The 14,157-nt window shown below is 53.7% G+C and overlaps 1 protein-coding gene across 1 annotated transcript in view; it reads left to right on the top strand.

Moving 5' to 3' along the window:
• The window catches only part of TOGARAM2 (TOG array regulator of axonemal microtubules 2), a 77,402-nt gene that overhangs the window by 19,324 nt on the left and 43,921 nt on the right, over window positions 1-14,157 (top strand). The window contains 4 exon segments of the mRNA XM_077958771.1: window positions 1,309-1,596; window positions 4,701-4,912; window positions 5,650-5,840; window positions 13,473-13,519. Coding sequence (XP_077814897.1) covers window positions 1,309-1,596; window positions 4,701-4,912; window positions 5,650-5,840; window positions 13,473-13,519 — 738 coding nt within the window.

The following is a 14,157-nucleotide window of genomic DNA, read 5'->3' as shown; positions in this document are numbered from 1 at the left end:
ACCCTGGAGATTGGTGGATGGTGGTGTCTGGAGATTGGTGGATGGTGGTCCCTGGAGGTTGGTGGGTGGTGGACCCTGGAGATTGGTGGATGGTGGACCCTGGAGATTGGTGGATGGTGGTGTCTGGAGATTGGTGGATGGTGGTGTCTGGAGATTGGTGGGTGGTGGTCCCTGGAGATGGGTGAATGGTGGTCCCTGGAGATTGGTGGCTGGTGGTCCCTGGAGATTGGTGGATGGTGGACCCTGGAGATTGGCGAATGGTGGTGTCTGGAGATTGGTGGATGGTGGACCCTGGAGATTGGTGGGTGGTGGTCCTTGGAGATGGGTGAATGGTGGTCCCTGGAGATGGGTGAATGGTGGTCCCTGGAGATTGGTGGATGGTGGACCCTGGAGATTGGTGGATGGTGGACCCTGGAGATTGGTGGATGGTGGACCCTGGAGATTGGTGGGTGGTGGACCCTGGAGATTGATGGTTGGTGGTCCCTGGAGATTGGTGGATGGTGGTCCCTGGAGGTTGGTGGATGGTGGACCCTGGAGATTGGTGGGTGGTGGTCCTTGGAGATGGGTGAATGGTGGTCCCTGGAGATTGGTGGATGGTGGACCCTGGAGATTGGTGGATGGTGGACCCTGGAGATTGGTGGATGGTGGACCCTGGAGATTGGTGGGTGGTGGACCCTGGAGATTGATGGGTGGTGGTCCCTGGAGATTGGTGGATGGTGGTCCCTGGAGGTTGGTGGATGGTGGACCCTGGAGATTTGTGGATGGTGGTCCCTGGAGATGGGTGAATAGTGGTCCCTGGAGATTGGTGGATGGTGGACCCTGGAGATTGGTGGATGGTGGTCCCTGGAGATGGGTGGATGGTGGTCCTTGGAGATTGGTGGATGGTGGTGTCTGGAGATGGGTGGGTGGTGGTCTCTGGAGATTGGTGGATGGTGGTCCCTGGAGATTGGTGGATGGTGGTGTCTGGAGATGGGTGGGTGGTGGTCTCTGGAGATTGGTGGATGGTGGTCCCTGGGCAGATGACCTTCCCTGTGATTCATGGCCTCTTGTCTGTGCTGTGATAGGACTGCATGTGGATTCCCCCTTTTGTTCTGAGCACTTCGTGGAATGGGTCTTGTGAAGACTAGGTGCTTCAGAGACACTGTCGAATGAATGACTCGCCCCCAGGAGTGACTAAAACATTAGATGACTGGGTCTCACCAGGCAAGTGGCTGCCTGTTCAAAGGAAGCAATGTCAAGGAGCTTGCTGGTGCCTGCTGCCACCCTGGGTACTGCGTGCCAAGCCATTCACAACTCTGTCCCCCTCAGGTTCCCTCCAGCCTGAGCCGAGCACCCTACTGAGCAATGAGGAACCGTCACAGCTCCCGAGTGGACACGGAGAGCTGGGTGGCCGCAAGCTGGACACCCCTTCCAAGGGCTGGCAGGAGAGGAACGGTTGCCCCAGGAACCTCGGGGCCTTGTCTTTGGGGGCCCAGCCTCTGGTGCTCCTCCCTTCTCTGGAGTCAGAGGCCAACAGCGTGGCCAGGGACACCACCCAGATTAAGGACAAGCTCAAGAAAAGGAGGCTCTCAGAGGGCTTGGCAGCGTCTTCCCGAGGTGAGCACTGGCCCCTGCCCACCCCTCACCCACCCACTTCCAGGTCAGGCCCCCAGGCCACCAGGGCTGTGAGGGTCAGCAGGCTTCCAGGTGGCATGCTGGGATCCCCTGGGGGTGATCAGTGGGCACACGCCAGGTACCCTCTCTGTGACCTCAGTGACCTCCTTGGAGCTGAGCCTCCCTCCTGGGCTCTGCAGTGCTTCCCGACTGGCCTCTTCATCCCCACCCTTGCACCTTCTAGTCTTGTTCCAGAAGGATCCTTTTAAACAAATGTTCTTCCCATTTCCACCACTATGCTCAAAACCAGCCAGTGGGTTTTCGATGTGCTTAGACTAAGACCCCAAATGTTCCCTTATGCACAAGACCCTCTGGCCCTGGCCTCACACCAACCGTGTCACTCTCTGCCTTCGGTCCCTGCTGTCCAGGGCCTGGGGCTTGTAGGCTATTTCCTGCCTGAGGTTTAGAGCCACTGCTCCTGCCCCACCCCTCCTCCATTTCCCACTCCGAAAATCCCCATCCAGCCTCTCTTCTTGGCTTCAAAGCCCTCCTCAGAGAGGCCTCCTTGACTCCCCAATGTGAATTTGCCCCTTAGGATGCTCTCCAATCATGCCCTATCATTTGTTTCCTTCGGTTCTTTTCATGATTTGCATTTATATCTTTACTTTTGTGACTGTTTAAAACCTGAATCTTGCATGTAATCGTCTGCTCCAAGAGGGCAGTGACCGAGATCTCGGTGTGAGGCACAGTCGGTTGGCACCTCGGAGGCTCTCAAGAAACGTTTGTTGAGCAGATGAACAAGGGATTCAACAGCAGGCGCTTTATACTCTCTCTCATCTGGGTGGTGGACAAGCAAAGTTCAAATCTTAGTCCCTATACTCATTGGCTCTGGGGCCTTGGGCAAGTCGGTAACCTTTCAGGCCTCGATCTCCTCCTCTGTGGAATGGGGACACTATCAATAATACTTCTGTGTTACTGTGGGGGTTTAGTGAAAACTTGTACACAGAATTCTCAACACCTGGCAGATGGGAAGAACTTAATACATTGTTACTATTTTCCTTCTTTCTCTCCTCTTCTGGGCGAATCCTATGGGTTCTTTTTAGCAGAATGAACTTTTGGGTAACAAGAGCAGTAAGAAGTCTTGAGGTCTTAGGAAGAAGGGGGAAGTGCTCTCAAGAGGCAGGTGGTTGCTGCTGTCAAGCCTGGGGTTGTCGTTGGCTATTCTTCCCCTCCCCTGTGCAGACTGCTCCCCCTGCTGAGCCTCTCCTTGGAGTTGTGGGGTATGTCCAGCTCCTGGGGAGCCCAGGAGGATGCCAGGGAGCCCCTGGGAGGAATGGTCCTGGCTGGATATTATAGAGGCAGCAGGTGGGGTTGGAGTGCCCGAGAAGCTTCCTTAGAACTTGCAGGAGGTGCAACTTCTAGAGCTGCCACACCAACGACTCTCTCCTTTAGGGGTTTGAAGCCTTTTTCTAGTCATTTCGTTTATTTTTTATAAAGTTCCAGTGTAGGGGAAAAAAGAATGGAGTTGTTCTACCTAATGTTCTGATGGGCAGTGACCTGTAGACTTATCAGGTCTCTCAGCAAGCATGGAGGGCCAGGGATCTCTGGCCCTCGAGCAGGGCTGGGGCTGCTCTGGCCCCTGCATTGAGGCCGAGTTGACTCCTCTGTGCCCTCACCCAGATGGGGCCCAAGGTGGCCCGACAAGTGACACGGTCTCCATGTGACCACAGTCCTTCTTCTCCATCCTTTCATCACCCCACAGGCTAACCACAGCACAACAGTGCTCCAAGACAGAACAGAACCAGCACCAGAAGCCAGGACGGGAGCAAGTGTGCAGGAACAGAAGATATTTTGACTCGGCTCGTTTATTTTTTGTTTTTGTTTTTCTGGGACAGAGTCTTGTTCTGTCGCCCAGGCTGGAGTGCAGTGGTGCGATTTTGGCTCACTGCAACCTCCAGGTTCAAGCGATTCTCCTGCCTCAGTTTCCCGAGTTGCTAGGATTACAGACAACCACCACTAGGCCCAGCTAATCTTTGATTTTTTGTTTTTTTTTTCTGAGACAGAGTCTCGCTCTGTTGCCCAGTCTGGAGTGCAGTAGTGCCATCTCGGCTCACTGCAAACTCTGCCTCCCAGGTTCAAGCGATTCTCCTGCCTTGGCCTCCCAAGTAGCTGGGACTACAGGCGTGTGCCACCACACTGGCTAATTTTTGTATTTTTAGTAGTGATGGGGTTTCACCGTGTTGGCCAGGCTGGTCTCGAACTTCGGACCTCAAGTGATCCTCCCGCCTCAGCCTCCCAAAGTGCATGGGATTACAGATGTGAGCCATTGCGCCTGGCCTGACTTGGCTGTTTTGATGCAGTGGTTTTGATGAGGCCAGAACAAAAGTTAAAATGCTAGTCTTTTTTTTTTATTATTCCTCATCACCAATATTTGCAAAGATAACCCTGAGCTCTTGGCCCACCCCAGTGTTTCTTGCCCTGTGCCTTTGCCCGAGGCATGGCTGCTGGGTGAGGTGGGGTGGGGCACAGGGCGCTGGAATGTCTGTTGAGCACCTGAAACATTCAGAAAGGAGCTGGAAGTGTGGCGGCCTGTCTTAGACTACGTTAGCTGTGTCAAAACAGCTACGCCCCCACATCACTAGCCGAAAAGGAAGGGGGAGCAGAAGTAATTTACCAGCCCCTGTCATGTGCCACGTACTTGCCTAGCATCTTATAGAAGTGATGTCATTGAATCATCCCATTCCACAGAAGCGTAATGGGGTTCAGAAGACAGTGGCTTGCCCGAGGCCACAGAGCTTCTACCCGCGACCAGGACCTGCCGTGTTTCCTCCTGATCTGGCACTGCTTTTATTTCCCTTCCTTCCCACGCTGCCTCTGAGTCCTAAATCCAGGACTCTTTCTGGAGACAGCACTTTCTGGAATGGCACAGACACTCAGAAGTGGCTGTTTGCTCAGTCTATCAGTGGTGGGGCTGGGGGCAGGTCTGGCCTCTCTCCTCACCATCCCAGTCCTTCCCAGGGCAGAAGGCCCCGTTGCTGGGGTCTGAATCCCCCCTCCACTCCCTGGTCTTCTGGGACTAACTGATTTCTCATCCCATCCCTGTACAGCCTCTCTGAATCCAGGGGGAGGCCCCCAAGGAGTTCCCCTGTGGAGCACCATCCCCCGAGCCACCTCTCAGAGGCTGCTGAGGGTGCCCAGGCCGATGCCTCCCATCCAGAGTATCCCCACCACCCCCGAGGCCAGTGGAGTCAAAGAGAAGGGCCTGGACCTGCCAGGGAACGTTCCGGGTCCTCACGAGTTGAGACCCGGTGCTCAGGAGGTAAGGCAGTTCGACTGCTGGGAGTCTGGTCCTCAGCTTCTTGTCCCCCTTCCTCCTGCCTTTCTTTCTAGCCTCCACCAACCCCTGACCCTATGTCCTTTGCATCCCTGGAGGTGTCTCGAGGTCTGCAGTGAGGATAGCGACAGCACTGGGAGAGGCTCAAGGCTCTGATTTCACCACCTCTCACAGCATCCCAAACCTCCATAGCTGGCCTGGGGGCTCTGGGTGGCTGTGCCAGAGGCTGCATGACCTTTGTCCTAGAACTGGTGGTCTCCTAGGCCTTCTCTAGTCTACATGTTCCAGAATTCCTCCTGCTTTCTGGCCCTCTCCATTTTAAGCAAGAGTGTGGCAAAGGATGCTGGACCCACATTCGGGCCTTGGTTTCTGCTCTGCCCCTCAGGGGCTGTGTGACCGTGGGCAAGTCACACCCCTCTTTGGGCCCCAGTTTGCACATCTATGAAAATAGTGGTTTATACCAGATGTGTTTGAAGGTCCTTCCAGTTCTGATTGTTCTAGGATTTTTCTGAAATGAGAACAGAAAAACAAATAATAGTCACAAAAGGGCTTGCCAGTCTCCTCACCAGGAGCGGTAAGGAAGCAGTCAGCCTTCTGGGGGTCCTAGGGTGATGTGGCTAGAAACAGACAGCAGGCTCCACACTGTGTGAGGTGCCTGGGAGGTGAGCGTTCACCGTGGGCTGTTTCCATAGGCCAGACCCCTGTCCCGCCTCTGCTCCCAGGCACAGATCTCCAGGCAATACCTGCACTGCAATGATGAGAAGATACAGAAGTCCCTGGGGGGCATCGTGATCCCACCCATCCCAAAGGCCAGGCCGGTTGCAGCGGCTCCCTCCTGTGTGCCTGGCTCCCTGCCCAGCCCATTACCTCCAGGCCAGGGAGTCCTCACAGGCCTGAGGGCCCCACACCTGCGGTAAGAACTCTAAGTCAAGCCTTCCTTGCTGACTTGTCTCCCTCTGTCCCCCTGAGATCCACTGGGGGTCCTCATGGCCGACCCTCCATGGGGTTGAGTTCTTGGGGCACCAGGCAGGGAAAGGGCCGGGTGCTCCACCCATGAGCCACAGAGCTGGGGAGGTCCCAGCATGGTTGCCAGGGCTTCTCTGCCTCTCGGCTCTGGCAGGCTGGGTCAATGGCATCACGGACAATGTCTCCAGCCTCTGTTTTCTCCCAGTGCCTTAGTGGATGAGGTTGCTGGAGAAATGAATAAAACACTAATTATTTTATCATATATATATAATTCTGAGACAGAGTCTCGCTCTGTCGCCCAGGCTGGAGTGCAGTGGTGCGATCTCAGCTCACTGCAACCTCCGCCTCTCGGGTTCAAGCGATTCTCCTGCCTCAGCCTCCTGAGTAACTGGGATTACAGGCACCCGCCACCATGCCCTGGTAATTTTTGTATTTTTAGTAGAGACGGGTTTCAGCATGTTGGCCAGGTTGGTCTCGAAACGCCTGACCTCAGGTGATCTGCCCTCCTCGGCCTCCCAAAGTGCTGGGATGACAGGTGTGAGCCACCATGCCCGGCCATGAATAAAACACTAATTATTTTAAAGCATGATGTAGTTAATGGCAGCTCTTTGTAATTAAATATTTTCTTAATTGATGGATACTAAAAATACAACCAGTACCGTGTGTATGGGGGACAGTCCACAAACTTTTGGACTTGAAAAGGGGTCTTCATATCTTCCTCATATAAACAAGTGGGGAAGAGGATCTTTGTGTTGGTATAAATCGGGTTATGGTTTGTTAAGACAGACAGTGCTGTAGGTGGTCAGCAACATCCCCAGGGTCAGTCCAGAGTGATGTCAGAGCACGTGTGTGTGAGAGTGTTTGAGTGTGTCTGTGTGTGTGCATACCTGTATGAGTGCCTGCATGTATGTATGTGTGAGTGTATGTGTATGAGTGTGTATATGTGGATATATGTGTGAGTGCATGCATGTATGTGAGTGCAAGAGTATGTGTGTGTATGTGTATGTGTGTGAGTGCATGCATGTGTGTGAGTGTACATGTCTGTGTTTGTGTGTGCATGAGTGCAAAAGTATGTGTCTGCATGTGTGAAGTATGTGTGCATGTATGTGTATGTGAGTGCATCTGTGTGGAGTGTGTATGTGTGTGCATGTGTGACTGCGTGTATGTGTATGTGCGTGTGAGTGCGTGTGTGCATGTGTATGTGAGTGCATGTGTGTGTGCCTGTGTGTGGGGTGTGTGCATGTGTGTATATGTGAGACAGTGTGTTGTGAGTGCATGTGTGTGGAGTGTGTGTGCGTATGTGTGTGCATGTGTGTGTGCGGGGTGTGTATGTGTGCGTGTGTGTGAGACCGTGTGTGTGTGAGTGCGTTTGTGGAGTGTGTGTGAGCACGTGTGTGGGTGCATGTGTGTGGAGTGCATATGTGTGTGCATGTGTGTGTGTGTGAGAGCATGCATGTGCATGAGTGCGTGTGTGGGACGTGTGTGTGTGCATGTGTGTGAGTGCATGTGTTTGTGTGTGTGACTACATGTGTTTGAAGTGTGTGGAGTGTATGTGTGTGCATGTGTGTGGAGTGTGTGCATGCGTATGTGTGAAAGCATGCGTGTGTGAGTGCATGCGTGTGCGTGTGTGTGCATGAGTGTGCGTGTGTGTGCATGAGTGTGCATGTGTGTGCATGAGTGCATGTGTGTGGAGTGTGTGCATGTATGTGTGAATGCATGTGTGTCCATGTGTGAGTGCAAGTGCATGTGTGTGCATGTGTATGTGTGTGTGCATGTGTGCATGTGTATATGGGTGTGAGTGCTTGTGTGTGAGTGCATGTGAGTGCATGTGAGTGCGTGCGTGTGTGTGTGCGTGCATGTGTCTTGTGAGTGCATGTGTGTGCATGTGTATGTGTGTGAGTGCATGTATGAGTGTGTGTGCATGCATGTGTCTGCATGTGAGTGCATGTGTGTGAATGCATGTGTGTGTGCATGTGTGTGCATGTGTATGTGAGTGCATGTGTGTGCATGTGTGAGTGCATGTGTGTGAGTGCATGCGTGTGCATGTGTATGTGTGTGACTGCATGTGAGTGCATGTGTGTGCGTGTGTGTGAGTGCATGTGTGTGAGTGCATGTGTGTATGTGTGTGAGTGCATGTGTGTGAGAGTGCATGTGTGTGCATATGTATGTGTGTGAGTGCATGTGTGTGAGAGTGCATGTGTGTGCATGTGTGTGTGTGAGTGCATGTGCGTGGAGTGTGTGTGCGTGTGCTCAGGGCCTATGGGCCTGGCTCCTTCAGTGCAGTCACAATCCAGTTCCTCCTGTGACTGCTTCCCTCCCGTTTCTTGGTGCCTGATGACGGATTCTTCCATTTTTCTCACATTTCTTCATTTCCTCTGTCTCCCTGGTGCCTTCCCTCTGTGCACACACGTGTTCATGTCTTTCTCCGACCCTGTGGGGTATGGGGAGCCATCCGTGAACCTGCTTCTGGATTCGTATTCTCTATTCAGTTTTCACCATCAGCCTCCTCAGACAGCAGCTTGCTCCACTGACCTCTGCCTCCTCACCATTGGACACGTCCTCCCCTTTCTTACTCAGACGCTGGCCTCTTCCTCCCCTCGGAGCAGCCTTGTCTGTGCCTCTCATGACTCGCTGGCTCCAGACCTGTGACTTTTCCTCTTATCTCCTTACTCTTGACCTTTTTGCATCATTTAAACCATGGATGGCCCTTGAATTTTTCTTCTTTTTCTGCATCCTGACTCTACACCTGCTTCTCGACATTCCAGGCAGCTTCCTGTGTGCCCTCTTCCATTTCTGAGTTCTGCCATTCCCGAAATTGTTCCAGGGCTCTTTGCCCCCATCTCCTGTTTTCTTCTAGGGCCGTTGTGTGTGTCCAGGTCTTCCAGATGGTGGGATGTGGGTGAGTTCACATCTCCTGCTCTAGCCCTGGAACCATCCACAGTTCAGGCTACGTGTTTCCATCTTTCTGTTGGGCATCTCCAGTTTCTCCTGGCTGATGTGATCCATCACCAGAGGGAGAGACAGGGAGGCTGTGCTGCCATCATGGCAACAAGGACCACCTCGTGTTTCCCCAAACCACCCGCTCCCAAGACCTCATTGCTGTCAAGGTGCAGACCTTCTCCTTGGCCTTCAAGTCTCAGAGTCATCTTCGACCCTTGTTCCTAGTGCCTCCTGCTCCTAACACATTTCCATAGCCCCTCAAGTCTTTCTTAACAGCCATGAAAGCTCCACCCCCTTCTTGCCCCTGCCTTTCCCTCTTGGTTCACACTTCCGCCTCCTTCTTGACCTTCCCTAATAGTGCCTAACCTGTCTCCTTGCAGCCCTGTGCTTTCCATCCCCATCTTTCATTTTCCTGCTTCCCCCACCGCCTTGCACACTTCTTCCATGCACTTTGCCTGTATTGACATTCCTGATTGAACGAATGCAGGGTCCTTTGTGTCAAGGACCCAGGCGTATCATGCTGAGTCTCCTTGGCCTGACATTCATGGTCCATCCAGCCCACGACCCCACAGTTCCTCCCCGCTGCCCCCCAGTGCTGCTCTGCGGGGCCTTCCTACCCTTCCAGACCCTGAGGACCTATTACCATTTCACTCATCCATCCGTCCCTTTACGAGGGGTAATGGTGCTTCCCCTCATCCATCTCTGCACCCCCAACAGCCTCTCACCCCTTTCCCCACCCGTTCATTCCGTCTCTACTGTTCCATGTCTACCTACTCTCCCTTTAAAGGGTGGCAAGGAGGGGAAGTGGCCTTCTCTTCATTGTCCGCAGGCATCCAGCCCAGGAAGTGCGTCAGCCCCTCCCTTCCACTAAACAAAATAGGCAAATCTTGATTATTTAAATTTATTTTGTTTATTTTATTTGTTTTTTATTTATTATTATTATTTTTTGAGATGGAGTCTCACTCTGTCACCCAGGCTGGAGTGCAGTGGCATGATCTTGGCTCACTGCAACCTCCGCCTCCTGGGTTCAAGCAATTCTTCTGTCTCAGCCTCCCGAGTAGCTGGGACTACAGGAGCATGCCACCATGCCTTTCTAAATTTTGTAATTTTAGTAGAGATGTGGTTTCATCATATTGGTCAGGCTGGTCTTGAACTCCTAACCTTAGGTGATCTGCCCGCCTCGGCCTCCCAAAGTGCTGGGATTACAGGCATGAGCCACCGCACTCAGCCAATTTTTTTTAAATTTTTTTTTTTTTTTTTTTTTTTTGAGATGGAGTCTCGTTCTGTTACCCAGGCTGGAGTGCAGTGGCTTGATCTCTCCTCATTGTAACCTCCACCTCCCTGGTTCCAGTGATTCTCCTGCCTCAGCCTCCCGAGTAGCTGGGATTACAGGCACACACCACCAAAAATACAAAAAATCGCCTGGCTAATTTTTGTATTTTCAGTAGAGATGGGGTTTCACCATGCTGGCCAGGTTGGTCTCGAACTCCTGACCTCAGGTGATCTAACCACCTCGGCCTCCCAAAGTGCTGGGATTACAGGTGTAAGCCACCGCACCTGGCCCAGCCTACTTTATTTAAACCTCATTCTGTTCTTTAACCTGGAGCACCACAGGGCAGGGGCCATATGTCAAAAACCTCTGTGGCTTCCGTGGGGCCAGGATTGGTACCTGGCGTGGATTAGTTCCACAATAAACATCTGTCCTTTCCTGTCTAGTTGTGACGTGGATTTCTCTTTGTTGAAAATGTGGGGCTCTCTAGTCAATGGAGGGGATGGAGGCTGTATCACCATTTCACTCATCCGTCTGTCCATTTAAAAGCTGTTGGCTGGGTGCGGTGGCTCAAGCCTGTAATCCCAGCACTTTGGGAGGCCGAGACAGGCGGATCATGAGGTCAGGAGATCAAGACCATCCTGGCTAACACGATGAAACCCCGTCTCTACTAAAAAATAAAAAAAACTAGCCGGGCCCGGTGGTGGGCGCCTGTAGTCCCACCTACTCGGGAGGCTGAGGCAGGAGAATGGCGTAAACCCGGGAGACAGAGCTTGCAGTGAGCTGAGATCTGGCCACTGCACTCCAGCCTGGGCGACAGAGCAAGACTCCGTCTCACAAAAAAAAAAAAAAAAAAAAAAAAAAAAGCTGTTAAGCACCTACTATGTGCCAGGCGCTATGAACTCAAAGCCAAATAGGCCATAATCTGTGTGCTCCAGGAGCTCATGAGAGATACCTCTCAGGAAGTCATCAAGGTGAAGTTCAGAGAGCTGGGTGTGTAGGCGAAGGCTGCCTGTCATGTTGGTGACCCAGGAGAAAGAGATCTGAATCACGCCAGGCAGACTTCTGAGGAAAGGGTGAGCGCACACTTGTGAGATGGAGATGGAGGTGGAAGAGGGAGAGATGGAAGGAGGAGTGAGCCCCTGCATCCTTGAGTGACAGCCTGCGGGGTGGGGGTGAAGGGCCTGTGTGCCACCTGAGAGGTGGGAGCTTCATACTCCTGTGAGGAGGTGCCACCAAAGGCTTTCGGGTATGAACGTGGCATCTGCTGTGACTTAGAAAGGCCACGTTGGCAACCTCAGAGTGGCATGGACTGTGTAGATGGAGGTGGGGCTGCTGCAGGAATCCAGGGAGAAGGCCAAGGGTGCCTGAACAGGGCAGAGGCAGGGACTGTGTGGGGTGAGGATGCAGAGGTGGGGGTGGGGCGGGACGAATGGTAGGGCTGAGCCACCGGCTGGATGTGGGTTGACGATGGGGGAGCTGAGACCATGCCTGAGTTCCTGGCTTCAGCCGCTGGACAGATACCAGCACCCTTCCTGGAGACAGGGGATAGGAGAAGAGGCAGGTGCTGGGGACAGTGCTGAGGCCACTCTTGGACACACTTAGATGTTTGGGCTGGAGCAGGAAGGGGCTCTTGCTGGAAACAGGGCTCTTGCTGCCCCTGCCCCGCCCACCTCATTGGGGCCTGAGGAGGAGCCGGAGCGGTGGTGGGTTTTCTGTGAGGTTCACAGAGGGTGCAGTGGGGCTGCCACGTGCAGGAAGGCAGGGTCCCTGATCGGTGTGGCCTGTCTTGGCCTCATTCCTTTCTGCTGAGGGGTCTCTAGAAAAGGGGAGGGCAAGAGGCTTCCCTAAGGTCCACAGCTTGAGAGAAGCTGAGCCAAGTCCTCTGAGGCCAAATCGCTTGCTCAGAGCAGGTGTGTGTGTGTTGTAGGGGGTGGGGTGGGGGCGAGGCTGCAGCTCAGGGCCCCAAGCCAAGGCATGAGCAGGATGAGGCCAGGCCTTGAAGAAGGGGGTGGCATCGGGGTTTTTGGCATCCTGTGCTCACCTCAGGCAGCCTGGGACCTCCATGAGCTCCTAGAAGCCAAGGGCAACCGTGTGGACTTTGACGCTCCACTTCCCTTCCCCACCTGCCTCCAATCCTGTTAGTGCTGTTGGGCAGTGATTGGGCAGTAGTGGGTTACAATGGCAAAGGCCTAGGGGATGGGCTCCCCAGGTCAGGGGTACCCTGGGGCATTCACTTACTATCTCCAGCCCACACAATCCCTCCCTGTGGGTCTAGACCCAAGAGGCTGGTCCTGGCCCTGGGAGCAATGGCAAGTCCCTGCTGATCTAGGCCCAGACTGAAGCTCTGCTCCTCCCATGGACCCAGGGTCCCCTGACCTCCACAGTCCCCAAGGATCAGGGTTCCCCTGGATCCAGGCAGGCACTGAGGTGGGCTGTCCTACCGCCTCTCCTCCAGCCTGGCCTGGACTGTGATCCTCTGAGGCCAGAGCATGGGATGTTATGTTCCTGTCCTGTTGCTGTGGCTTGTAACTCGTCATCTCCCCAGTGGGTCCTGATGTTCGCTGAGAGGGGAAAGCCATGTGGGATGCTGCAGGGCTGGTCTCCATGGGAACCTGAGCTCCCGGAGGGCAGGGAGTATCATGTCTTATTGATGCTCCATTCCCAGTGTCTAGAATGGTGCTTGACACATAGTAGGTCTTCAGTAAATACCTGTTGAATAAGTAAATGGTGCTTCCAACTTAAGAAATTACAATTAAAACCAGTGCCAGGGATGCCACTGTTTTCCCTTCCTGTGGGTAACTGGGGTTGAACTTCTTGTACAAAACGGTGGTGACTTCCTGTCACAGCAAAGGGGGTCAACCCCCCCAGTCCCTGGGGGATGGGAGATGGGGGGATAGGGATTACAATCATGAGGAGTGGACTGTTTAGGGGTCACTGAGCTCTCACGGGGTTGGGGCAGCTTGGAGAACTTGAACTCAGTGCTCTCTGAGCTGAGAGGCAGTTTACCCTTGTCTGCTGCAGCTGCTCTCAGTTCCACAGGCCCAAGCAGCGCAGCGGGAGGGTGGGGGCTTCCTTTAAGCCAGCAGTTTCCGTGTGGGTGTTGGCCTCCTGGGGAATGGGTGAGCTGCACTGCCAGGAAATGGGGCTGAACCTGGCCTGGTGGTCAGTTTGCCCTTGTGTTTGCAGAGGGAGCTGTATCTCCTGCAGCTTGAATCCTGGGCCAAGAGCCTCTGCAGAGATAACAGTGCCCTCCCCTCAGTCCCCCATCTTGGCCATTGTCCCATCCTGGAGCCACCCTGGGCTCCCCCAGCAGTGTCTGTGGCTGGCCGTCCCTCATGATGCTTTTCTCTCCCCCATTCTTTTAAGATTGGCTCGGGAGAGTGGGCCTCGGGAGAAGACCCCTGCATCTGTGGGTACGTATTTTCCATGCACACCTCCCTTTGTTATTTGACTCTCTGAATTCCTGCCCTCGGTCATGGAAACAGAATTAGGGCCAGAGGAGATCTGAGAGCTCTTGTGTCTGGGCCCTTCATTTCACAGCAGGAAGCTGAAGTCACCGGAGGTCTAACTGGAGGGTGGCAGCAGGCCCAGGCGAGGTGTGGAAGAGAAGTGACATTTATTGGCACCTGCTCTGGTACATCAGGTGTGTTGACATACACCAGTTTGTGCAGCTTGCCACGGCCTCGATAAGAGAGATGATGCTTGCCCTGTGTGACAGACGAGCTGGCACACGAAGGCTCTGTGAACAGGATGTTCTCCCTGGTCGCTGAGGCCCATCAGGCTTGCAGTCAAGTTCCCATGGCTCTAAAGCTGGGGTCTTGACACATCAAGCAGCTGCCCCTTGCAGTGTGTTAAGCAAATAGAGAGAGTATTCCTCACCTAGAGAATGAGAAGGTAAACCAGAGTCCACAAACCTCAGCCAACCGGCCCCAGGAGCTTTAGCTGTCAGGGAATAGGGCCAGCACAGGATTGAGGCAAGGAGAGGGAACAGGGCAAGGTAGGAGACCTTTAAAGAGGGAGGAAGGATCCTTCCTGGGTTGAACTCTATGGG

The sequence above is a fragment of the Macaca mulatta genome, chromosome 13 (assembly GCF_049350105.2).
Source record: "Macaca mulatta isolate MMU2019108-1 chromosome 13, T2T-MMU8v2.0, whole genome shotgun sequence".
In the NCBI taxonomy this organism is placed as follows: Eukaryota; Metazoa; Chordata; class Mammalia; order Primates; family Cercopithecidae; genus Macaca; species Macaca mulatta.
Note: the sequence above shows the minus strand (reverse complement) of the source record. Positions and strands in the feature narration are given on the sequence as shown.